General features: G+C 42.3%; 2 protein-coding genes across 2 annotated transcripts in view; one reads left to right on the plus strand and one right to left on the minus strand.

Annotated features, from left to right (window-relative positions):
• The window catches only part of LOC146319455 (rho GTPase-activating protein 7), a 157,057-nt gene extending 145,007 nt beyond the window's left edge, over window positions 1–12,050 (plus strand). The window contains exons 13-17 of the mRNA XM_084730051.1: window positions 1,597–1,711; window positions 1,795–2,016; window positions 3,449–3,678; window positions 5,421–5,594; window positions 11,942–12,050. Of these exons, the coding sequence (XP_084586177.1) occupies window positions 1,597–1,711; window positions 1,795–2,016; window positions 3,449–3,678; window positions 5,421–5,594; window positions 11,942–12,050 (850 nt within the window). The remainder of the gene's footprint in view (window positions 1–1,596; window positions 1,712–1,794; window positions 2,017–3,448; window positions 3,679–5,420; window positions 5,595–11,941) is intronic.
• An 8,963-nt stretch (window positions 12,051–21,013) lies between these two features.
• rars1 (arginyl-tRNA synthetase 1) overlaps window positions 21,014–27,129 on the minus strand; it is a 37,227-nt gene continuing 31,111 nt past the window's right edge. Inside the window, exons 14-15 of the mRNA XM_084730667.1 lie at window positions 24,999–25,246; window positions 21,014–21,363 (exon numbers count right to left, since the gene is read on the minus strand). Of these exons, the coding sequence (XP_084586793.1) occupies window positions 21,254–21,363; window positions 24,999–25,246 (358 nt within the window). The 3' untranslated portion in view covers window positions 21,014–21,253. The remainder of the gene's footprint in view (window positions 21,364–24,998; window positions 25,247–27,129) is intronic.

The following is a 27,129-nucleotide window of genomic DNA, read 5'->3' on the forward strand; positions in this document are numbered from 1 at the left end:
AGAAGGAGAACAAGGTAGTGTAGGAGAGAACAGCCCATCTCATGAACACCAGGACAAACTGAGAGATGTCTGGCGTCCCCATGAACTGTCGCACGAAATATCCGCCCTCAGTAGTTTGTAGCAAACATCGCTCAAGCGGGGAGAAGACATTGAATTTGTTGGGGACTATTTTCAGTGGTGGATTCATCCATATTTGATGCACTAGTGAGTATTTGGGGCAGCAGGATGATGGGGTGTGTGTGTGTGTGTGTGTGTGTGTGTGTGTGTGTGTGTGTGTGTGTGTGTGTGTGTGTGTGTGTGTGTGTGTGACTGAGTCAGAATAAACTACAGCGTGTGTGTTCGCGGTAATGAAGGAGCATGTCAGCCAGTCCAACAGTGAAGCTCATTGAGGTGTTTTTGGACAACAGTGGAGCTCAACGGCACACAGATTTTGGGGTTTCAAACTTCCCTCCCTCTTTAACTTTCTGACTTGTTTCTCTCTACACATTTTGTCATCTATTTTGTTTCCTTCTACCCTCATCTTCCGTCGTTCCCTCTTTTCTCTTATCCACCCTCACATCGTCTCTCTGATCCGCATCTTCTCTTCTGTTTCTCCTCATTTTCCCCTTCTCATGCTTATAATCAGACTTTCCTTTCACTAACTCCTCTTCCTCCTGTAGTTTTCCTCCCTTCCTCTCATCTCCACCTCTTCCTTTTTCCTCCCTTCAGGCTGACGGGACAGTAGATGGAAATGACATAACGACACAATCAGCACTTTGTGCCTCCCTGCTCCTGGAAGCCAACATCCCGGCCTGTCAGAAATCATGTCACACTTTGTGCTGGGAACAATAACTCAGAAAATTGACTGCTGCTCGCAGCTGTTCTCCCACAGATCTATGAAATCTCATCTAGGCGTTTTTTTGCTCATGTTTCTGCTTTGACAGAACTCGTCATCATTCTGTGATATATACTTTTTAATGGTCTAACCGCCTGCCGGACCGCCTCGTTCTAAGTGAGTGGGGAGTCTAATTTCCCAATTTTGCAGCGCTGAAAAGACAAAACGCTCTTCCTTCCAACTTTTTCTTAGTCATCAAAAACTAAAACAACCAAAAAGTAAAAACTTCATATCAAATAAAATCAAATAAAACAGCTTCCTGTGAATCTGCTAGTTTCCAGCAACATGAAAGCTTTCCAGAATAACCTGAATCTGTCAGCGGCTGTAATTGTGACGCGATGCTGCTGATTCCTGTCAGCCGCTGGTGAAACGGCATCAGCTGATGGGCACAAACACTCAGTGCATCATGAAGCTGCCATCGCAGACATAAAGTAGACGTGTCACGTTTCGCACACCATTCCTGTAAAGATCTCACTGAAGATAGAAGTACAGCATCTGTCCTCCTCATCCGTCATCAGGCTGGTCTTTACTTTCTGTCGTAGATAAGTGATGGTGGTTTTTGTCGTAGTTCTGACAACAGTCACTTATTCTCTAGAAAATGCACAGAACCACTTTTTTCAGAGTTTTTGAACTGTCATACAAAACACAAAAACACAGCAGACGTCTGCCTTCAATAAACTGACCTTGACTTTTTTTTTTTTCCTGTGTTATTGCTGCTGCAGGTCGGGTCACAGGAAGTACAGCTTGGGCCGCCCAGACCAGCGGGACCTGAGCGAGAACCTGGCTGCCACGCAGGGCCTGGCCAACATGATCACAGAGGCTCAGAGGCTTTTCCAGGTACAAAAACCAACCTGAAAACATTTTTTTTTTTAATCTGAAGAGACAGAATGATGTTAACAAATAAAATCCTGTCGCTGTAGCTTCCAGAGTTTTGGCCCGGTCAGTGTCTCAGAGACGACTCCCCCTGTGAGGAGGGAGGAAGCCCGATGTCCCCCGGCCAGAGCGGAGGTGAGGAGGAGCAGGAGGACAGGAGGAGCAAGCTCCAGCTGAGCACCCAGCACCTCCTGAAGGAGGCCAGAGAGAAGAGCCGAGGCTGGGAGAGCCACCCGGCTCCGGAGCACGTGGAGCTGTCCTTCAAGAAGGTAGAGTTTAACTTCTACATACTAATTTAAACCAGGCTGTCAGTATGCAGATTAAATCTGATTATCTGGAGGTTTGAGTGTACTGTCAATGGTCACAATGCACAAGGGAGGTGAAGGAGCTCCTCACAGCCACAAAACACAGAAATAAGTTGTAGGACAGGTTCAGGAAAATCTCAGAAAAGAGATAAGTTTAAAATCTTTGGAAACAAGTTTAATCTGCTGCAGTGTTAGAAAATCACAGTTTGAGCAAATATACTAACTATAATGAAGTAAATTTTAGGGGGGGTTATTGGCAGAATATGGCAGAAATTAAATAAAGTTGAGAGTGAGACAAGGTGTTTATTATCTGCAAGCTCACCGCCACTAGATGCCACTAAATGCCACTAAATCCAACATACTGGTCCTTTCAATGAGAAATCTACATCGGAAGAGTTCAGAGTCAGATGAGAGTGCTTCTTTCTTCATATTTTAAAGTGGCTCACACTTGAGATAATTTTGTTTTTGGATCTTTCTGGCAGAAAGTCGCCGTTTAGTTCATCAGTCAGCCTTGACTTATTTTTTTAACCCAAACCATGATCTTTCCCTTAACCTACCCAAGTAGTAGTTTGTTGCCTCTACCTAACCAAAGTGCAACCAAAAACTGAAAGTCGACAAAGTCTAAATTTAAAAATTTTGGATTTACACGGAACACGTTTCCCAAATTCCCGGGTGAGTGTCCTGTGTTTGACCCAATATGATCTCCCGCATACAAGAAGTCTTTCTCGCTCTTTATACTACGTCACCTGACATTGTTAAGCCTGTGCTGAATCAAATGCACATGTGCAAGAGCTTCACTAATCTAGACACCATGAAGAAAAAAGCTCCCTCACATTACTTGCATGATGGTTTGGCACCATGATCGTTGGCCTTCAGCTGGCCTACAATGTACCTGACATGTGAGTATCATGTTAAAGTGACAGCTCACCCCTACTTTCTTTCTCGCTTTCTGTTAGAAGGAGAGTAGTTCTGGTAGATTTTAAAGTAATTTCTGTAGATTCTACTGCAGAAAGATAGTAGTGCCTACATGAAGCTGCTCACAACAAGGTGTGTGGGTTATTTTGAGCAACTGGGTCATGATTTCTGGAAATTCAAATGCATCTTTTGGTGTTTTGAGCACCACAGGGGTTCTAGTGGATGGATCCAGTTACATAATATTAGAGAGAAGGCAGAAATCTCTGTGGCCGATAACTGCAAAACTCTGCAGCTCACACCAAAACGGTATAGATGGGACAAGGGAACAATATGTATTCTTTATTTTGGGTGAACTGTTCCTTTAAGATGTATTTGAAAAAATCCAAATCAGTCTTTCAAGGAAATAAAGCAGGCAGTGATCTTTCATAGAGCACATACAGGAGTGTCCTGATGGCTCCACTAATTCTCCACTTGTCCTCAGATGGATGATGGTTGTCCTCTGTGGACGTGGCGTGGCTCCGTGGAGGTGGAGGCCCCCCAGAAGGAGCTGCTCCACCGGCTGCTGAGGGAGCAGGAGCTGTGGGACAGCAGCCTGCGCCAGGCCGCAGTCATGCAGACCTTGTCCAAGGACGCCGAAGTCTACCGCTGCCTCCTCCAGGGCCAGGGCCACGGCCTGGGCTCCCGGCCCCTACAGGAGCACCTGCTGCTCAGGTAATGAGGCAAGGCGAGCCCCGGGCTCCACGGGCCTCTGGGCCTTCTTAACCCGCTGAGCTCTACGGAGCGGCGAGGACGGACGAGTCAAAGCCAAAAATACTCTTAAAGTGTCTGTGTGATTTAAAGTCAGAGACAGCAGTGTGTTTTCTGTGTGTGTGTGTGTGGTTCGAATAGGGTTGATGAAATTTTAATCCAACCCTGAAGTCATATGAGAGATGACAGTATCTCTGTTTGCAGCTGGATCACATCGCACTGTGTAGCTCTGTCATATCTCCTCTCTTTATGACAGCGAACATGAACTTTGAGTAAGACATTTAAATCAACACGTTGGCAGTCAAACAAGCTAATCGCTCAGAAATGTTCTTATTGTTATCAAATCCCAGAAAAAAGAACAAAAACAACTTGTTAGTCTAACTCTTAATGCATCCTCTCAGCTCCAAGCCCATTGGTTCCTACTGAAGATGTAAAACTTAAAAAAACACCTCATAAATATGTAGTTTCATTTAAAGAAAAACGGTTCATTTGTTTCCTAAAACAGTTTCTCAATTAAGTTTTCAACTTGTGCATTTATTAGGGACTATTTTCATTGGCGGAATAATCCTCATTTGTTGCTCTAGTATTTGTAGCAGCAGGACGGCGTATGAGGGACTGATGTGAGACGTGTTTTTAATAGATTTTGGAGAACATTGGAGCTCTGTGGCCGTGAGATATATCACAGTTTGAAACCGAGACAATATTTTCATGGTATTTGCAAACACGTGTTGGAATGTCACCTTATCCTTATGAACAGCTTTGGAGGCGTCTGTGTGGTTTAACTGCAATATCACAAATTCACTTCACCCCGGGGATCTCTGTTGCACGTCAGCTTCTTATCTTTGTTTCTCCTGTTTTGTCTTGGCGTCTGGGGGCTCTTAATTCGTGAGACAGCTAAGGTGAGAACAGGAAAGGGGCAGAGAGAGTGGGGGTAGGTCCTGTTTACACCTGGTATTAACATGTGTCTTGGGTGATTGAGTGACCACTTGTAATCAGATCTCAATTCCCTGCTCCTATAAATAAACATGGAGCTGTATCATTTCTGCTTGCAAAGACCAAATGCATTGTTGTTTTTAACCAGCGACAGACACAAAGAAAGACGTAACGTAATATGTAACATTTGCCGAATCAACAGGAGGGCCCAAATAATTAAGAACTTGTTGCAGACAGTGTTTTGTAAAGTTTATAAAGTTTCAAACGAACACAATGTTTTTATTTTAAAGGAGAGCAACAACTTCATGTTTTGCATTTAATGCTGACTTTTTTACAATAAGGCAGAAATTATTCAGAATTTGCTGTAGCTGTTTCACAGAGTCTCTCCTCACTCAACAGCTCTCAAACACATTTTTTTTAAGGGTGACTGGAGATATTGCAGTTGAACGGTAAAATCAATTGAAAGTGACAGTGTGATCACAAACATCTGTTGCTTATCTCGGCAGGTAAGAGAGCCCAGACATGCGGTCTGCACTACAGTAAACAAAATGGAAATCGAACAGATGTTAAGAAGGTGGTCCTTCAGTGATGCGTACACGCTGCCTAGATGACCTTAGAAGGTGGTCTGTGTGATCAGATCTCAATGTGTGTCGGGTGGGTGGTGGACGTGGGTGTGAACAGGTCCTAACAGGCTGTTGAAGAGCTAAACCAGCGTGACGTTTCTATCACGTTTTGTTTCTCCTTCCCGATAATCTTTTCTTCCTTCTCCTCAGGACCTGGCAGGCAGACCCATCCTCCGGCCCGCTGTACCTGTCCTCTGCGTCCACAGAGCACCCCGATGTGCTGTCGGAGGGGGTCAGGGCCCACATCCACTCCTGCCTCTACCTGCTGGAGCCCAACGGAGCCAGGAGGACCCGACTGACGCACCTCTGTCGGACGGACACCAGGTAGGGACGGATTCAGACTGAGGAGGGAAGAGCAGAACAAAGAGTGACTTCCTGCTCATTTTACAAATTAGTGAGAGACTGCGATGGTAAGGGCGAATTACTCAGCTGCTCATATTGAAGAACTGCCAGGATGTAGAGAAAGCAGAGTTACTTAATTATCTGTGAGGAAAGATGAGGAGCAGTGGCGGGATGAGGCTGTAGTAGAAGTTACTGCAGAATAGATTTGGTATCAGAACATCTCTACTTGTGAGGCAGCGTAGGGCCGGGGATTCAGCTTATGATCAGATCTCACAAAGGTGGAATTAATCAAGGTCAGTTGAGTGATATATGTCAAGTTTACACAGTTAGAGGAGAAATCTGCAATATGTCACTGTCATTTATCATAAAAGACTATAATGTGTCAGAGATTAAGGCAGGTGTCCTTCAAAACACATCACACAATTATTATCAATATTTAGCAATAATTGGTGAAGCAACAAATGAAAAAGGATATAAGTTGAATTTTAGTGAGATAAAGGTCAGTGTGATAGCATCAGCAAACTCTAGTTGGTCTGTTCCCCCTAGATAAGTCATATCCATCTAACTTTGTTTCACTCTGTAGTGTTTAAAATTAGAGTATACCATTGTATTAAGAAATCTGATGATTTTCAGATGTTTCTCTTTCTATTAAACTGGTATGGACAGGCTGTATCGTGTTTACATTTACATTCATGCATTTAGAAGATGTTGTTATCCAAAGTGACTTACAAAAGAGGATTAGCAGTCAAGTTACATAGAAGAGGCCTCAGAACAGTATTGCTAGCTCAGGACAGGAGATCTTCTCTGAAGAGTTGGGTCTTCAGGAGCTTTTTGAAGGCAGAGAGGGACGCCCCTGCTTTAGTAGCGCTTGGTAGGTCATTCTACCAGTGCGGCACAATGCATGGAAAGAGTCTGGATTGTCTTTTGCCAGGTGCTGGGACGGCCATGTGCCTTTGTTCACTGTAGACTGGCAGTTCCACAGTCCTACAGAGAGGGTTGAGTCTGCGAGGCTTAATGACTGGAGGTTAGCAAGACTGTTTGTTTGCATCTAGCGGAATTTCTTACCCGGCTCGGCGTCCCGGCTCGGTGGACACGGTGAGGTAGACACGTATGTCTTTACCCAAGAATGTCTTCACACAAGAAGGGCTGAACGCAAGGGCTGACGCTTCCGCTGACGCTCCAGCTACAATGCCTGTTGATAAACTGCAACCACGATTGAACACAGCCGTTCTGCGTTTGCTCGTCACGCCCAGGTCAGACCGCCCACCAAGAGACAAACAAAGGGAATGGGATTGCCAGTACCACTCCTTAGTGTCTCCGATCATTCTGATTGGCCGGCCAGCAATTAAGGTCGTTCCACCCACTGATGGTTCTCAGGTGGGCTGGTAATCCACCACAAGACTTGTCTAAGCAAAAACACAGACACCTACACTGCAGCCACTCTTTCAAAGCCCTTTCCCGTACCTTCCTCTGAGAGGCCAGTGGCTCTACCAGTACTAAAACTACAGCATATGACATTTGAGATGCATGGACAATTACAGGACCTCTATGACTCCTGTTACAAAGTATTTAGGGGTAACTCAGAGTCATAAAGGTAAGCCAGCAAACACTGCAAACCACCAACCAGTCAAAGTAGTGTAGAGTAGTGACCGCATAGCTTTAGATAAGCAAAAGAGCAAGGGTGAATGCTACTGTGAGAGGGAAGAGGTGAGCAGTGACATTAATGGTCTGACAGTAAATGTACAGTTAAGGTTTGATAGTTTTGTTGCTTCCCAGCTGAGCTATAATGATCAGCTCCACCCATGTTGAGAAAGTACTGTCTGTATCCCACCAAAGTGAGTACAGTTGAATTTGAAACAAACACTCTGGACAAAGCTTAAATGTGATATGATGGCTCTCGTTGTTGAATAGCCTGGCTCAGTTTTAACAAACGCAGCATACAGGACACTGCTGGGAAGGAGCAACGTCCAGTTTCAGGGCTAATGAATTAACATGATTTTTGATTACACTGACCAACATCACATCCAGCATTTTAGGCTGTATTGGACACATTTCCGATACTGGCAAAATATGAGTTTCACAATTAAAAGGAAGCATTTTGATTGTTTAAGTGGTCATGTTCTCAAAAACTTACCAAAAAAAAACACAGGTTTGACGTCCTGCACTAAAACACCAATCAATCAATATGGCAGATTTCAACGTGTTGATCATTTTCTTTAATCTGTTCTCATTAAAATGGCAAAATGTCCCTTTAAAAATAAAGACAAGACAGAAGTGAAACCAAGGACAAAGTGAGCTGCAGCACACAGAGGCAGAGAGGATTTAAGGCCGTGAGAAGCCTATTAAAAGAAATATCTGGAGAGAGCTCTTAGTCCGTCTCATCCGTCTTAATTGAGCCTGTTCTGTGTGTTTGACCTCTGCCAGCATCTATCTGCAGCACAATCAGAACCTCCCTGTAGGTGAACACATGAGCGAGGGGAAGTCGAGGAGGAGGACCAGCCCTCCTTCTCATGATTCATGCCCTTTGAAACTCAGTTGCTGCAGATTTTCTGCTGCTTACATGATCAATTTGACTCTCGGCGGAGCCCTGCAGCTCTATTTGTCTCAGTTGATTAAATGAAATGAACCTCAGTGCGACGGAAAACAGGTGGCAGCAGCTCTCTCACAAAGGGCCAGGCTCATAGCATCTCATTTAACTGCACTGTGGTTTGTGGGGTGGTTTTTTTTGTTTTTCGACAGCCCAGGCTGCCGGAGAAAGCAACTGCAGATTTGGTCAATTCAGTTATGAGCACGCACAGTGATTCCTCTGCACAGATTCAATATAACAGAGCGCAGAGGGGAGGCAGAGGGGTGGAAGAAGTGATGAAACGCTGTTAACACACAACTGAAGGCTCATTCCTTCCCAAAGAGAGAGGCGGTCGCTCCGCTCAGAGCAGAGAGATTCAAGTTGAGCTGTGAGGTTGTCCAGTGGCAGTAAATGTACAGTAGAGGTTATAGTTTGCCAAAAAATATACACTGCATGTCATTCTCATGTCAAATCTATGGGATTAAAGGGATAGTTCACCCATAAATGAAAATTCGATCATTATCTCTTCACCCTCGTGCTGATTGAAGCTCAGGTTTAGTTTTTTAGTCCACAAAACAGGTTCACAGGAAAACAGTGTTGCAGAATCTCACAAACAATGGAACTGAATGGTGACCAGTTTTTAACTGCAACAGATTATTAGCATCAAACACCTCCATGCTGCTCGTCTCGTGTAATGAAAGTCTCCTAAAGCCCCAACATGCCAACTAGACAAAAGGAAATGTCATTAACGCCATATTTTTATCCTGAATCGTCACTACAGATCTTTAGCTTGGAGCCACATTCACATACACACTGTCTGAACTGAGTGTTTGTGATGTCACAGTGTGACAAACAGCATGTTGGGACTTTAGCAGACTTCGATTACGCCAGCGAACAATATGGAGGCAATTTATTTATTTATTTATTTATTTATTTTTTTTTTTTTTAGGTTTGAAACTGGTCACCATTCACTTCCATTGTTTTGGAGATTCCGCAACACTGTTTTCCTGTCAAACTCCAGCAGTGTTTTATGGACTAACAATATAATCTCTTAATCATCAACAATAGACCCTTAATTGGAATGAGGGTGAGTAGATAATGACTGAATTTTTATTTTAGGGCGAATTATCCCTTTAAGCCTGAGCAGAATATGCTGCTATCTGGCTCTGTTAAGCCTTGGTTACAAAATGCAAATAAAATAAATATTCTGTGCCTTTTTACTGGGACTTAAGATCTAAATAAATGCTTCAAATCACATTTGCGCCTGTTATATTGGCTTATATAGATAATGAGTGGGACAAAACATCACACAAATCTTTGTAAGCTGTGAAAAAAGTGAATGTTCACCCACAACCCACCAAGGTCTTAAAAATGGTGGCCAAAGTACATTTTTGGCAGCTCAAACGTAAACTTACGTAAATAACAATGCAAAAAGGGGCGAAGGCTTCCTAAACTGACACTTTCTGACCCAAATCTGAGTCATCATTTAGATTTAGAGAGCATAAATCCTCAAGGTCAGTCATAATTTTGATTTACTAACTTTTTGTGAGCAGTGTGTTTCTAATGGAAGCAAAAACTAAACTGCAGTCGAAGTGTTTAAGAGTGAAAGTCGCGACTCCTGACATTAAAAAGAGGAAGGGCGAGGATGGATGTGATCTATAACTGTGTGATTATCTCAGCAGGCTTTTAGTCAACCCATTACAACTGAACTGAGAGGATCCAGTCGACACACATTCACAGCCTTGTGTCTCTTTCTAATTTTCTGATGAGTGCTGAGCTGAGCGTGCGGAGTGATAGCGACCGGCCAGGAGTCGAGCTGCCGCCGTTATCAAGCGTACACACAGTCACATTTTCGACGTTTAGCTGAAACTGTTATCCGGAGCGACGAGGAGCGAGCGCAGGAGTGAAAATAAGCTCCAATTTCATGATCATTTACAAGCAACCAGCAGGCGTCTGAGCCACGTCGGCCTGCCAATGCTCCTGTTATGCAAGAGTGATCATGTAAGAAAGGAGTGAAAACACCCAGAGGGATGAATGCCTTCACTCTTTTCCTTTGTCTGTCACTTCCTCTCGCCTTTAATTTCCTCTCATGACAGAGCTCAGCCTAAACGACTGCGCCGCGCCAGCCTGTCTTGGACTTATTCGCTATGACATTAATTTTAAGTGCTTGTTAGCTTTCAAGGCAAGACAACAGATCCACAGCATCAAGGTCAGCGGGGCTTTTTACAGTACGGGCCTGCGAGAGCGATCATATCGCCTCCAGAGGAAATTAAAGACATTATGGCTTCAGTGAGTGAGGAACATCAGTGATGTTTTGTTTGGACTGGAGTCCGCCTGGAACGCCACGGAAAACAAAAGTATTAAAGATGCAAGCAAACACAACTTGGGTTCTGTTTTACAAGTGCTGCAATACTACAACTTGTTCACACTGCAGGACCGTTTTCTACAAATCTGCAACTGAGACAGAAGAAGTAAAACAGCAGGAAGGCAGCCATTACACACCTTTTCCACTGCAGACAGACTGATAACAGGAAAAGCACCGATCAAACAAACAGACCGATGCACAAACGACGACAGGTGTGTAGCTCCAAACAGTACAAATAACACAAATGCACCTGCTGATATTACAATACTGCAGTTGTAACCACAAACAAACTGAGACATAACCAAGAGGCGACTTGTTAAAGGAGCAATATGTGGCAACTGCACTTCCAAAAATGAGTACAGCAGTCCAAATAGTGAGGTGGAGCCATGAACGGTGTTTTACACAGATTAAATCACAAGCGCAACATTGTAAATTGACTTCAACACTGTTGATCAGCTGTTTAGCTCAGCCCGTTCTCCTCAAAAAAACAAAAGTCCACTGCTCTGAAAATACACAGTCTGGACTTTGAGCTCAATGACTGCCTGCCTTCTGCCTGAAAGACTTGCTAATGATAATTTCGTACTTACTTAACTCATTCAGCACACATTTGGCATTAATTTAAACTGTAACTATGGTGAAACGTGCAAACTGAAAACAAGTTATTCCAGCTCAGAAGAGGAATTTCAAACGAGGACACCGCAGCTGTAGAACTGTCGCTCGTTCTCGGTTACTACGAAGAGAGAACCCGTCTGATACATGAGCTGGACATAAGTGATGAACTGAAAAGTTCAGATATTCTCAACTAGAAGCGCACAGAGCGGCTGCACAAAAAAGTGCGCTCTGAGAAAAGATGCTGGACGCATCACTTGTTCTCGAAGCTGCCGCAAGCTGTCGCATCCCCCCTCAGTGGGAACAAATGGAAAAAGACAGGAAAAAATGCTTTATGGACGCTGGTCTTAAGAGGAGTTATCGAGTAAACAAGTAGCAGAAAACATCCAGTCTGACTGCCTTTTTTTTTTTGGACTGCTGCAGTGCAGAAAATGTGACCTGTGTAGCACTTAACGCAGTTTGTACTTCTTCCCCTGCAGTGATTTAAATATGTATATGGGAAATGTTTATTCATGACTACAATATGAAGACACATTTAAGTTTATCCTAAAAAGCCTTTAACCACGTTATAATATTTAATCTTAAAGACAGTAGGCATGTGGATGTCCTCTTTATGCCTTTACAAGCTATATAATGAAACAACATCCTCCATGAAAATGGGTGTTTTCTTCTGTTCATGTTTTGACCCTTTTCAGAAGTGCAAGTCTAGTTTTTCATGAGCATCTATGCATATAAAAAAGAAGAAGACCTTCTCTGACCTTTTTCTTTCTTGTCTGGTTTATCTTCCAGAGGTCGGTCCCAGGAGTGGTACAGCAAAGTGAGCGGACATCTTCTGGCCTCCGGTCTTCTGGCGATCCGGGATTCCTTCAGAACAGACCACAAAGACACCAAGATATGACTGACTGACTGCAGAGGCGGACGCTGAGGAAGATTTACAGATGTTGCACTAATCTGGAGGACTCACCCTGGACTTCTCACTGCAGAATGCTGGAAAAAAAAAAAAGTTGACTGCAGCATCATTTTCACAGGGACTTTCTCCAAGTTTGAAAAGTGAAACTCGTGGCCCGGAGCTCAGCGAGCAGGGAAGGTGACCTCTGATGGCTTCCCCTAAACTGTTCGTGTCTCTTTGGATTTTTTTCGAGTTGCTGTATGCGCTCACTTTTTTTTTTTTTTTACTCGTCAGTGACCTTGCAGATTGCCAGCAGCACCTCTGCACTCCCTGCTGCGTCTGTTACGCTTCACACTCAAGTTCACAAAAAAATGCAAACCATGGCGAGGCTTTGACGAAAGGGCGTTTTGATGGAGGGAGGATGAAAAAAAAAAGCAGACGCCTGATTTGACTCTTAACTGAGCAAAAAGGCCGAGATGGAACAAGTGGACAACGCAGAACTGATGTGACTTTGTTACTCGGCCATTTTTTTTTTTTTTTTTACCAGAAATGTGTCACAGAACCACGAATTTCAGGTTAAACTGTTATTGTTCTCCGTCAAATTCAACTCTAGAGACAGAGGCAGGGGAAACACATGGCGGCTGCCTGGATGAACAGGAAAAAAAAAAGACAGAAAACATCCGGAAACAGACTTTTAGCCAGCAGACATTTGGTTTCACTAGAAAAAGAGAAAAAAGTGAGGATGGAAGGAAGTGATTTTGTTGCTGAAGAGGCAACAAAATAAAGTCACAAAAGCCTATTCACACCTGGAATTATCACGCATCTCCACATGTATATCAAGTGAACCACTAGCCCGGTCTGTATGCAGATAAACGCATAGCTACTTCTGTTTTCAAAGACAAAACGTGTCATTGTTTTTAACTTACAGCCCAGCAGCAGAAGACAACCACTGGGGCAAACAGACACAATGTTTTTTTAGGCAAAGAAGAAGAAATCTGCCAAATTTACCAAAAAAAAAAAAAAAAGCCCAAATAATTAAGAATTTTTTGTAGACAATCTTTCACCAAATTTATAATGTTTCTCACAAAACTGGCAAATTTTTCATTTTTTTAAGGAAGGCAAAGAGGCAACAAAGAATTAGCCAATGTTGAACCTTCATAAGCCCCGCCCCTTTTCGCTGTGTGCTCCAACAGCTGAGCAAGCTTGTACTCCACGGAGCATCGGCCTGTTTGTTCCTGTCCGGTTACTTTTACTCCTATGCTCTGTCTATGTTGAAAAGAAAACCAGAATATGCAGACAGTTAAAAGATGTTGCTAGGAGATCTGTAAAAAAAACAAATAAAGTAACATCTTAGCTTAGTTAGTGTTAGCCAAACATTAGCTATCTAGCCACTAGCTAGTTAGCTCTTGTTTTGCCAACATATGATGACACTAGGTCCCCCAAAAACAACTTAACGTTTTAATCTTCACAATTTGTTCAAGGTACAAAACTTGATCAACTGTTATTGGAACACAGAGCAAACAAGGGGCACAACTTTGATGCCAGATTTAGAAGATGGCACAATCCTCATTCAGCAACTCTCGAATCTGCACAATTTTTAAAGGGTGTCTGGTTGCTCGTTCAGTGGTAAAGTCAGTTGAAACAGTGTGTTCACAAACATCTGCTGCTTATGCTGGCAGGTAACGGAGCCCAAACATGTGAATTTGCATCTAGATAGATGACGGCGCTCCTTCTATGTGGCCCAGGACACATTCGAGTTCACGCCACTGAAAGAATGTGGTCACGTGCAGCCCAGACCACCTCCGAATGTGGTCTGAGTGATTAGATCTCAAGGCTAACTCACAGCTGTACTTGGAACTGGCCATTGTGATCACATCAACCAAAATGCATGTTAGTAACAGGGTCAGAAAAAAATAAATACAGCTGACCTTAAAGGCTGAAAAATAGTGAGCCACTAGATGATGTCATGATGACAGTTTATAGACAAAAAAAAGCTCAGAAACAAAAATCACGTTCGTAGCAGAAGAGGCTGCCTCACCTGTAACTGCTGAAAGCAGAAAGAGACACTTTTTGATTTTATGCGAGACAATTATCCACATACCAAAGCCGGATGAACTCAACTGAGGTGAACTTTGGAGGCGAAATAAAATCCCACAGAGACGTTTTCTTTTCAACGTGGCACACCACAGCTGGATCCAGCTGTGACGAGGAATTAGCGCAACGCCACAGACTGTCGGCGCCGTCGGAACGTCTCTTTGTCCCGTTTGAGCGACTGTTCGCGCTCTTTTAATTGGTCCCTGTGACTTCGCCCCCAGTCTCTCTAACAGGACACACACATGTGTCGGTTCAAAGACGGGCGATATCTACCTCTCCACAGGACGACGCCGCGGTCGCGTGGCTTTGAAGCGAGACAAAGTTGTGAATTGACGGAGGCCTCGCCACACCGAGGCGGCAGGGGGAGGATGAGCCCTTTGTGTGCTTCCCGGCACTGTGACAGATATCCAATCGGACAAGTTTCCCCTCGACTCCCTGAATTTTTTAACATTTGTATTTATTCTTGTCTGAGAGTGTGATGTACAGTCTTATTTCATGTGGCACTTGAGTGTGATTTAGGAGGGCAGGTGTGTCATTCAAACGCCATATTTCAGATGATTTAACTTAATGTATATCTAAATACAAATCTCTTATATCTAAATACAAATATTATTTAATTTTCAAGCTTTTGGAAAAATGTTATCTTGTTTGTGTGCGTGTGAAATCTAAATTTATCAGTTCCAAACACCTAATTAAAATGTTTATTTCTCTCCGAGTCTGTTTCCTGTTGTTTTCTTTCCCCCTCTCTCCTGTGTGACTCGTCTGAGTGCCAAACAGATTACTGACTGTAATTTCAGAGGAAGGTGGTGAAAACAGCAGGCAGAGTGAAGATGAGGTACCACACTGCGCCACTGAAGCGCAAGAGATTAATAAGCCTGGCAGTGTGATCGCGCCGCAGACTTCACCTCGTCCTCCTTGTTCCCGTGCTCACAACACCCACGTGTATCTCATTTGCATAAAGCTTATTTACATATCTTATTGATTCATCTCAGAGATCAGATAGTCGAATCGCTGATAAACACTCGGCGGCGCGGAGGCACTCGGAGCGACAGACAGATGCCGAGCGGCAAAATGTGATGTAAAAATACTTCTTGTGGCGAGGACATCACGCCCCGGTCTAAACAGGATTTTAAGGGAAGAGGAATAATTTATGCAAATTGCAAATAACAGAAGCACAGAAGTGCCTGCAGGCACCTTTAATTTCTGTACAAGTCTGTTCCTTCCATATGGTGCTAAAATACCATGAAGTGAACTTGGGATGAACTCGAGGTCAAAGGTTAAAAGCAAACAAAGAGGTGACTGATAACATCTGTAACCCAGAGATCACTGGTTTGATTACATTTAATACAGTTTTGTGATATTAACCTTAAAGGGACAGTTTGAAATTTTTGATGTGATGCATCAGTGTGTTACCTGCAGTAGATGGCGATGGCGGTCGAAACGTCCCCAGTTTTGGAGATGCAGCAGGAGTACCGCTGCAGGAAGCTGAGCAACGAACTGCTGTGGACAGGGTCAGCAACAAAAGGCATTTTAGCTACCTAAAATAGAAAAAAAATCAGAATCAGTTGAAGTGTACACTATATTCAGGATATTAACATGCTGTCAGACAAACTTTTCCAACAGGAAAGTGCCATTATAAAAGCCAAATATTGCTGTCTCCAGAGCAACCAGACTCCATTGACACAAACAGTCATTTTACCTCACAGAACACAGGAGTTGTTGGTCTGCCGCTGTCTTGATCAGTTACCTTGTGCATGTTATTTTAGGCTTAGGACTTAGGTTAGTCTGGATTCACCAAAGTCACACAGTAACACAAACAAACTAACAGATCGAGGCAGCAGTGTATCGGCAACTCCTGTGTTCTGTGAGTTAAAATGACCATTTTTGCCAATGGAGTCTGAAAACTGCTGCAACTAATGTTACAGACCATCTACTCTACTTGCTCTACACTGATGAAAAAAGGAGCTGACAGTGATTATCTTACCTGCATATCACTGCAGTGATGAAATAAATGTTGTAAACAGTTTAAGTTTTAAGTCAGATAAAACTCCCGTTAAGGGAACATGGTTATATAATGGTTACATTATTGGTGTGCATCACAAGATAAAGCAGTAAAAATGTTCCAAATATAACGTACACTTACACTGAAGTATATTTTTTAATGTGACTAATATACGTTTTGTTGCTGACCAACAAAGATCTGGTCAGTTTTAGTTACTATTTACAACAATAAAATTAGTGTTTTTGTAAATGGAGTCTGGTGGCTCAGGCAAAAACGATAAATTGACTGTTTCTGGTTAATCAAAAAGCATCTTACCCTTTAATAAAAAGTCCAGCTCTGTTGCGATGCTTTCCGTAAGGTTGTCAGACACTGAGAACACTTATGTGAAACCAGTCGCCTGCAGCGCTGAAATGACAGAATCATCACCATCAGCTCTGGAGCTCTGCACAACTTTGTAGCTTGTTTCACCTCAAGAGCCCATTTAAGGTGGGTGGTTCAGTCTCACAGCTTTCATCGACCTTGTTTCCAGCAGCGGTGAAAAACGCTCTCATAAATCCACCGTACACTACCTGCCCCGCACCACACAGCAGACACAGTTAGACACTAGCTGGTGAACACAGCGGAGCATTTAGCGGCTAAAGAGGCAGATAATTTTCTCAAGAGGTGGTAGAGACCACAAACAGAGCTAAAAGAAAAGAAAATATCAGACTCACATTCATCAGGTGGAAACAAACACGACTCCAGTGGGACGATCGTGCTTCATTGTGTCTGCTAGATGTGGAATCATCAAATGTTTGCCAACACAGTAACTGCAACAACAGAGACGATGTGTTAGCTGTTAGTCAGTCTGCTGCCTCCTAGTGGCCACAAATCAATCACAAATAAGTCTTTTTTTCTAAACTTATGCTGTCATGTTAAAATCGAGAAAATAAGGACTGAGAGAAAGAGGCAGATGAAAAAGCTACGAGGACAAAGAACAGGAGAACGAACAAAGAAAAAATATTAAAGTATAGAAAGAAGGAAAAACAAGGAACAATGAAAACAGACGGAAGGAAAGTAACCAGGAAAAATAAAGTTTAAAACTAAAATATTCTCAGTAAACACAGCTGAAGTATATCAAAGTGAAAAGCAAAAAATCATTGAAAAACACAAGTAGACACATTAATTTTCTGTAGTGGTTTTTACTGTATCCCTCTACTTAAAGCTGCATGAATCAATTTTTGAATCATCTATTGGAGACCCCTCAGCTGACTGAGATCATTTAAGTTGAGCAGTCACTGTTATGTTGTGTTTTGTTTTTTTTTTGTCAACCAGTGTGCAGCTTACTTCAGGGGACATTTCAGTCCCCAGAAATGGCTGCAGCGTGAGAACTCCTCATTCCACCCCATCAAGTTGCCCCATCCACTCGGTAAAGCTGCCTGCGGCGGGTACAGGTAGGTGCAAACCTGGCTGGAGCCTAGATTATACTCCCAAACAGATGCGTAGTAGTTCAGACGAACACAGATTCGGCTGTACAGAGGACGAGAGGCCTTGCGCGGTAACAGTTAGATTCCACCAGACACGGCCCATTGTCTGTCTTTTTCACTTTTTTTACTGAAAACAGTTGCCTGCTGGCTAAGATCAGTGACAGTACATGGTCCATTAAACAAAACTATGAGCTACAAGAGGCTAAAGCGGGGAAACTGCAGAGTTGATGATAAGTTTGAGTGACGTCCCTCACATTGCACAAAGTCGTTTGATCCTTTGTTAATCTGGAAATTTTGATTTAATGCAGCTTTAAGCAGGAGAACATGGTAATACTTAGCTTCCACCGCTGGTTCGTACTTCCAGTTGCATCACCAGGATGCCTGTATACTTCTGTCCTGAATATTAATTCAGAGGCGTCATCCTCAGCAGGGAGGACGCCGCTTCTTCAGTCTCCGCAGGCAGCTTCTGCAAACCACGCGGGCCTTCAAACGGGCAACCCCCCACCCCCCACCATCACCATCCCGCCTCTCTAATCCACCCCGAGGCACAAGAGAGGGGGAATAAATATCAGCTGAGGCCACCGGGTGATGAGATCCGTCTATCCCATTGAGGCGGGGAACGTTATTGCTTCCGCAGGTGTTATTGAAGCGGCGTGGCAGGCTTTCTCCTCCTGGAGCGACTGTCAAAACACCTTTAACACTGTCCTTCAAACAGGAGCAGCTCCCAACAAAAAAAAGAAAAAAAAGAAAGAAGGCAGCCGACTCTGTGAAAGCTTAATGAATCTTTCATGAAGCTGCTGTGGGAATTATTGCCTGAGAAGGTACTGAGATGAGCTAGAAAGTCCTGGGACGTACGCTGATGATGAGAGACTACGAGAAAGGAGAGGAGGAGTGTAGATATTTCATAAGTTTCAAAGACAGGTCACAGGCACACGTCTTCCCCTCAGCACAGCTTAAGAACTCTTCTAACAACTGTTGTCGGCTGATTCCTGCAGTCATACAACTTTTATATCTATGGAAGTGCACAACTGTCTGCTGGGTAAAGGCAGGCCTCACAATTACAGGCTTCCAGACTGCCTCGGAGAGTGTGTGATGTATAATTAACTTCATCAAGTGGGGTTTGTTTGCTTTGCACTTGGAGTCTCTGCAAACAAAGCCCACTTACTCACGCAAGTCATGGAGGAAAAAGGCTGTAATTGTCGTTATGCAAAAAGCAGCTCGAGTCAAAAGCGACTTTCTATATGTCAAAGTCTGGGGACGCACGGGGGCGGACGCTGCGAAAAGCAATTAGAGATGAAATGCAAGCAAAACTATTTTCTCTGACTTAATGCTTCCAGCTTGAACGTGTGGAATTTTTAATGTGATCAAAGCTCACAAACTTATTCTGATGACGGTACAAAGCAGGACGATCCCAGTGAACGCTGGTGCAGGATGCGTTGTCTCAGGCCGCGTTGGGAGCAACATTACAGCCGCATCGCCAACAAAAACAACGTGCAGCTTCCTCATTCATGTCAATAAAACCAATTTGTTGGCACAGCAGGGGGTTTCCTAGTGCACTAGCAAAGAAACAAACGAGAGGTTCTGCACCTGATTTGAAATGGATCCATGGAAACCTACCAGAATCCAACATGCATAAATCAATGTTTAAATTTAAAAAAAGAGAGAGCTGTGGGCGTTTTCAGAAAACATTCTCAGGATTAAAGAAGCTTTTTATGGGTCAAGTTGGGTGAAAATCCTCAAACTAAGAAATGTGTCAGCCCTAACTTTAGGACTTAAAGGAGCAATATGCAAAAGCTGCATGTCCAAAAATGAGTACAGCACCCTTAAAAGAGAGTCAGCTGTTTAGAAACGTCACTTGTCTGTCAAGTTAAGCCCTGAAAACAAAAGCCCACTGCTCCAGAAGTACACACTCTGGAGATGGAGTTCAGTGACTGCCTACCAGACTCCATTTACAAATTGCTTGATTTAACAGTTGCAAACATCTGGCAGACGCTTATTCATTCTGTGAATATTCGGCATTAATTTGAATTCTAATTAACGTGAAATGGGCAAACAATGACACAAATTGACGCTGCAAGCAGGCCAAGATTGTCTCAGCTCACCTCCACTTGGGGTGGTTTGTTTACAGTAGGTGGATCTTCACCACCTATCAACCTGTTTATCAAAATGTTGCGCCCTTTCCTGCCGACCAAGTCCTTCTCTGTAAGTTCTAGCAGCTTCCACACCTTTTCCTGGACTTTTCTGTAATTTAGACATCCTGGAATTGGCTTGAATTGTATATTCAGCATGTGATCCATTCTGTTCTTTACATCACAGTGTGTCCAAAACGGCAGCACATCCAGGTTACTGACCGAACCGTGACGCTGGTGCAAACGCTCTACAGAAACAACTCCCAAAGCTCATGGGTATTACAGTATTTAGAGCTGTTGGTGAATCTTACTGTTTAACAATAATTGTCTGTTTTTTGTTTTTGTTTTTTTGACTGGCAGTGGCAGCTGGTATTCTGACACCAACATACAGCAAGGCAACATTTTCTCTTGGTTATGTGGCCTACTATTCTGACGTATCCGCATTTCCCTCCGGTTTTTCCTTTGTTTTGCCTCCAGCTAACACCGTGACACAATCACAGCGCTGGCTTTAAAAGTTTCCATATTAACATTAAGAATCAAGGAGTTCAAGAGTTCAACAGCACTCCTTCTCTTGGGTTGGGAGTTCTCACACTTTCCCATTAAAAGTTGCTCTCAGCAGCTTCTTTAAAGATCTTCTCTTGGCTGGGAATTTGAAGAGGACCCCTAGTGGTAAGATGAGATACGGTCCCAGATCTGAGAGACCCCCGAGGTCCTACAGAGAACACCAACACCAGCTGCAGCAGCGTGACGTTCCATCAATTAATAAGGAGCTGTGGTCGAAAAGAGCAGAGTTACACATCAGTGTCCCTGCTCTTCACACACTCGGTCTGAGTCAAAAAACACACGCACTACGCAGGTTTCAGGCCTCGCAGGCAGCTGTCAAACCTGTTTCATCATTTAACAAGCGCTGAAGACTGGATATAAAAACAAATGAAATGCAATTGATTTTTAAATGTGCGAGCGATCGTGCCGCAGCTGTACTTTGTCCACACGTCAGAAAAACCAACTCAAACAGAACAGCCGCCAGGGGATTGAGCGGAAAAAAAACACTTCAGGTCAGTCGTCCTTCTAAGTGAAAGGAATACAGTTTTGGGATTCTCTACCAACGGAGAAAAAAGACAGGAAAAACTGATCTGAAAACATTCAGTGAAAAGGAGAAACACAAAAGCAAGCCTGTGACCAATGATCTCTGATTTTTGTTTATCCATTTCACTTATCTAACCTGCATGCAACACATCTGTCTCTTCTATCCACAGTGAAAATGACTGACAGCAGACCGGATGATGTTTTGGTTTCATATTTGTTCTTTAATAAAAAAGAAACTGCACATGAGATGTTAATACATGGACTTTTTCCCTCTTGTGTTGGGTAATAATAATTCTTAAAAAGTCCAGGGACTTTTGGCAGAGCGTAAAGGGACTCTCGTCACTTCTCCTCCTGATCCTGTTCTAGATCCCGGTGAACTCGGAGAGGACAAAGACAGAGGCGGGCTGGATCGCTGTGGCATCTCGCCCCGTCACGTCACATCCTGTTGACGGGGTTGATGCCCAGGATGTCAAAGCATTTGGCCATGATGGCTGCTGTGGCCTCGCAGAGCAACATCCTCCACATGTTGACCTTCACCACCTCACCTGGAGAGAGGAACAGACGGGAGAAACGTTCATTATTTTATCAGCCATCATTCTCTCTGCCCGGTGTGTGTCCGTTCTGTCCACAGCTAATCTCACACGCTACTGGACCCATCAGCTTCATATTTTTTTGTGCACATTTAAGACTGATGCCTCGCTCCTCTGAACCAACAACTGCTAGACTTAAAACAAGGTTTATCTAGTCTGTTGCAGGCCACATTTTGCCCATTGTTGTGGCTCAAAAACTGACATTTATAGAAAAGTTTTGTATCATCTTAAAGCGGAGCATCTCCAGATAAATTCCATATCTGATATGTTGTAATCCAGTGAGTTCAGGCATGAAACAAGACTAATAAATCCCTGCTGTATGTTTGTGATAGGCACCTGTGTGGTCGCCATATCAGAGCGTTCAAGATCTTCTACTAAAGAAATGAGAGCCGCAGACTCCACTAAAAATATCGATTGATTATGAACTGATTTTCATGAAATTCGGTCGGTTATAAACCTGAGACATTTAATGTGATTGTGGTTGACTTGTTGGAATTAAATTCAGTTTCTGGGGTCGATCTAATCAGCTCTACGCCAAAACATGAACCCACTGATTGGCCTGAACAGCTTCACTGCAACATTCACGCTCCGAACAGGCAACATCAAGTGTAAATGTTTGGAATTTTAGATTTTTTAAGTTTCTCCAAAAATATCAATTTCTTTCTATTATATGGTTGAAATGCTGCTAATGTTCTAAAGAAATAAATAAAAAAGTTCTAAATAGATAACAAAATGTTCTACATAAATAAAATGTTCTACATAAATAACAAAAGGTTTTAAATTATTTACAAAATTTAAAATACTAAAAAGTGCTGAATAAATAACAAAATATCCTAAATAAATATTAAAATATTCTAAATACATAGCAACATGTCCTAAATAAAAAAAAAGTTGTTACATAATTAACAAAATGCTCTACATAAATTAAATGTTCTAAATATCACATTGTTCTAAATAAATAAGAAAATATTTCACATATTCAACAGATAAAATCTTCCAAATAAATAAGAAAATGATCTAAATGAATTTTAAAAAAATGTTAGAAATAAATATAAATAAATAAAATGTTTTAAATGGTTTTAGTATTCTATGTAGAAGTTTGGACTCATCATTTTGTTTATTGTTCCCTGATGAAGTTTCAAGAGTGACGTGAACCCAAGACAATCGACTACGATACTATTACACTATTTTATACATCTTAAAGAAAACTGAGACTATACTGTACGAAAACTTTGCATACATCTAAAGATCTGGCAGTTGTGGTGGTATTGCAGTAGGTGCTTCACCTGCTGTTGCCTGGTGAAGACCTACAGTCGACTCAGTGACCTCCTCTAGTTTTACAGCTTCCTCAATAAGTTAGGTGACATTTGAGATTCAGATCCAGGTCCATTTTATGCAGCTTTATATTTCTACTCCACTACTTTTCACAGTTCATTATTATTCTTATTCTTATATCTTTTACTCCTCTGTGTTTCTTTGACAGACGGGTTTATGACTTACCTTTTAGTATTCTAACATCCAGCGTGAAACAGTCAAAATGAATAAGTATAATTTACACAGATATAATCATCAGAAAGTTGGATCATTTCAAGTGAACATCGAGTCTTTTATACAAACAAAGAGTTTAAGAATCATAATCAGATACCAGTGGGATTGTACAAGTAAGTGACAGACGGGAAGGAAAAAAAAAAGAGCAGGATGTTGATGACGTGAGGCTGATCAGAGAGCTGACAAACAGAGATAAACAGTCAGAGGTGAAGCGGTGAATGACACCAACAAATGACGAAAGGTCAGAGGGGAAGTTTAATGATGCCGCCGTCACACAGCAGCAGACGACCAACGCAGCATCAAACGACAATCATCGATGAGCTGAACATCTGCATCCATGACCGTCCGGCCCGTCAGGCCAAACCGCTACACTCAGCAGAAATCCAATAAAGAATTTACAGCGGTAATCAGCATCAGAGGCCGTATTAACTGGACAAGCTGTTAAAACAGGCATCGACGTCGATGGTCATCGACAGACAGCAAAACGAATTTGTAATTTTCACAAACAGGACGAAGCTGATGAGGAGATAAATGAGGCCAAGCAGACATTTCTATTTTCATTGTTTTTAGCTTTTAAAACAGGTTAATTACAGGTAGCTGCAATTAATTAAAGGCGCAGTCTGAATATTTATTCTATTTACAACTGTTCAGTTTTATTTTCTCAATCAGGAGACATTCACATCATATCTTAAAGGAGCTTCTAACGGGCTCAGTTAGCCACTTTTTAAAATAAATATAAATATAAAATACACTGAAAAAAGTTAAGACACTTCATTTTGCTGTTTTTGGACTGTTGAACCAAACTCCATTTTAAAAGCAGGTGTTTTATGGTAGAGTCATATTTTTTCACAGAACAAACTTCAGTTCAGCCGTCACCAAGACTCTTTTCTGATTCACTTTGATCTACAGGAACAATCGGCACACACGTCATTTACTCAGTAACATCTATAACTAACCTGTGATGACGTGTTTGACACAGACGCACAAACCGACTGACCGCTTTAACGGCGGCTGTTTTCACCCAAAAAGGGTTTGGTCACTTCCAAGACACGGACGTGATGCACGGCTGCTTGCATCCATGAGTTCAGGCCCCGGAGAAGTCAGCAGCGTTTCTGCATACCAGTGATACATGGTTTGCTCTTTGCATGGCAGAGTCTTAACTTGCATTTGTAGATGTTTTCCAAAGTCCTCCCAAGCCCACGTGATATCCTTTATACAATTATGTGTTTCTAATGCAGTTTTTAATGCAAGGCGATGAGATTTCTTTGGATTCTCTGAATCTTTGATGATATTATGGACCGCAGATGTTGAAATCCCTGAGTTCTGTGCAGTTTTGTGTTGAGAAACCTTCCTCTTAAAACTGTTGGACTACTTGCACACACAGTTTTTCACAAAGCGGTGTTCCAAACATGTATTTTCAAGTTTATCAGATCAGTTTGGGTATTAAGTATCTCATCTTTGTAGTTTTGTTCACACCCTTTAAAAGATGGATCGCTGCAGTTTTTCACTCCAATAAACTCAACTGAAACTGAGTGAAGTACATGTATTCTGTCACTGTGAAACAGGCTCATGACACACACTCACACAGACACACACATTCCATCAGTCAACAAAGCAGAGTGACATAAAATAATAGCCTCCAGCTGGGGTTACTGCCACAGCGCTAACGAAGAATTAGCATAATTAAACAGCTTTAAGCCTGAAGTACTAGCACTTCAGCGCCGCAGGGATAAAATGCTAACAGGGACAAGTGGAGGGTTAACAGTGTTCAGACGGCTTTTAGTGAAAACCCTCTCAGAGCGGAACAGTTAATAGCTGACTTTAAAAGAGAACATGAAGGAATTATTTCTCATTTTTCTTCTTTTTGCACTTTTGAGCTTGATGCTGTTCAAATAAACGCGAGATCTGAAAGTTATAGTAAAAATAATGACCACATCTCAGCACAACCTACCCACGTGACTCATGGCCAAAACCCAAGGAATCAGTAAACTTGCTCTCTGACCTGCCTGTGAAGAAAATATTACCTCCCCTGAACAGCGTACCTGTCTGTCTGTCCTTCTCCACGCAGTAGCAGCTGTCGTAGAACTCGGTGAAGGTGGTGGCGAGCTCGTACAGGTAGTCGCAGAGCGTGTGCAGCAGCAGGTCATCCAGGATCTTCTGCAGGATCTCTGGGAAACGCAGGATGCACTTGCCCAGCTTCCACTCCTTGTCGTGGTCCAGGAGGACCTCGGTGGTCTCTGCCGCTTTCCTCAGAGTTGCCTCGTCGATGTTGGCAAGGCGAGCTATGGACCTACAGGAAGTGAGGAAGACCATTAAAAAAAGAGGCCTACATATCTTTTGACAGTTGTTTTTGTTTTGTTTTCTTTTCTTTTAAAGGATCTTGGCCAAGACAGTCGGCAGCAATCGGTCAACTTGTTATTTCAGAGGATTCACACGAGAAACATTTTTATTATTTATCATCGAAGCAGGGGTTCTCAAACTTTTTCAGGCATGATCCCCCAAAGAAGTCAAAGAAAGTTCACACCTCTCCACCCCACAATTATTATCGATCAGTAACAATGACAGTGACGAGAGAGGCAACTAATAAAAACAACCATCGTCGCAAAATGTTTACTTATTTCCTTCTTATAACATTATTAGTTGTGCAACTGACACACACCGAGGAAATGAAGATGGAGAGACGGCGTCTGTGTGTTTGACTGAACTTGATCAATGCATCGTTCCATCTATTAAAACGACGTTGCCACTTTTAAAAAGCACTAATTAAAACAGAAAACGATGATACGAAGTTATGAGGAACAAGCTAGAGATGAAAACTTTAAAGGATAACATAAAGCACCTGTGAGATATGAAGAAAAGTATACCTCTGAGGTCTGCAGTCGGTGTGATTAAGGTTAAAGTAGGAAAAAAAAAATCCTAAAAGCAAGTTCACTTTTCTTGCTCAAGTTATCAGACAGCGTTGGTGTAACAGCAGATGTGATCAAGGTACATTGCAGCGTGGGATCCTTCCAGTATTTACCAACAACGAGTCTGTTCTCTTTGTACCAGAGAGAAAAAAAAAAGACAGACTGTGTCACAGCTGCCTTTCATGTCTCCATCTCTGTGATGATGGCAAAAAGTTTTTCAGAACAAGAGAAACTTGTTTGTGTTCAAAACCGAGGTCGATCCGCTGCAGATCAAACCGACAACAAAATGCATTTCAAGGCTTAAAAGCAGCTTTGTGCAAAACATATTAAACAGAGACTAAACGCCTTTAGTCGAGTTTAAAGGACTTATTAAACAAATCGTTTTGTCTCAAATATCTTCGGGTTTTGAACTGTTGGTCAAACAAGCTATTACAGACGTCACATTCTTAACTTTGCCATCTTTTTCTACTGATTTTTTTTTTTGGTATTCATTTGCTGACTTAATATTAATATATCTTCAATATGCAACATCAACAAATATAACAGGCCGGGTAATTTATTGGTGTAGCTCTCTTTAACATTAGTATTCAGGGTTTTTCCTCAGGGAACTAGTTAGAGACTGATGGTGACTGATTCTGCAGCTTTTCCCTGTCTATCTAATTAAAAAAGTGGCCAACCATTGTGGAAAATTCCAACAAAAATGCAACACCAAAACACACTTTCATCATATTAGCAAAAATTATGATTCAAAAATTACCAGGGCTGCAACTAACGATTACTTTCACAGTCAATTAACCAGTTGATTATTTTTTTTATGAATCCATTAACTGGTTGTTTGGTCTATAAAAGTTCAGAAAATGGTGAAAAATGTTGATCAGTGTTTCTAAAAGCCCTCTAATGTCTTGTTTTGATACCAGCCTGAAGATATTTTGTTTATTGTCATAAAGGAGTAAAGAAAAAAAAGAGACTATTTTCTGACCCATCTGTTGGTACCCGTTTACTGGTCTCACTGGAAAGTTGCTTTCTGTCATCATTCTTGTCTTTTAGCAAAAATAAATAAATAAAAAATGGAGCCAGGGGAGTAAAATGTGCACAGAAAAATTCATCAATCTGTAAGTGTTTTTTATGTTGATTCCTGCACAGAAATAAACAGGGTCATTTGTCACAATCTGTGTTTGTGTTTCTTTGTTCCATCTTGGAAGAAAATCTAAATCCCTACAGACACTTTCGTCTGTCAAATTGTGAGTTTGTCTTCTGAGCAGGCTCT

The sequence above is a fragment of the Lutjanus erythropterus genome, chromosome 11 (assembly GCF_056507025.1).
Source record: "Lutjanus erythropterus isolate fLutEry1 chromosome 11, fLutEry1.hap2, whole genome shotgun sequence".
Classification (NCBI taxonomy): domain Eukaryota; kingdom Metazoa; phylum Chordata; class Actinopteri; order Lutjaniformes; family Lutjanidae; genus Lutjanus; species Lutjanus erythropterus.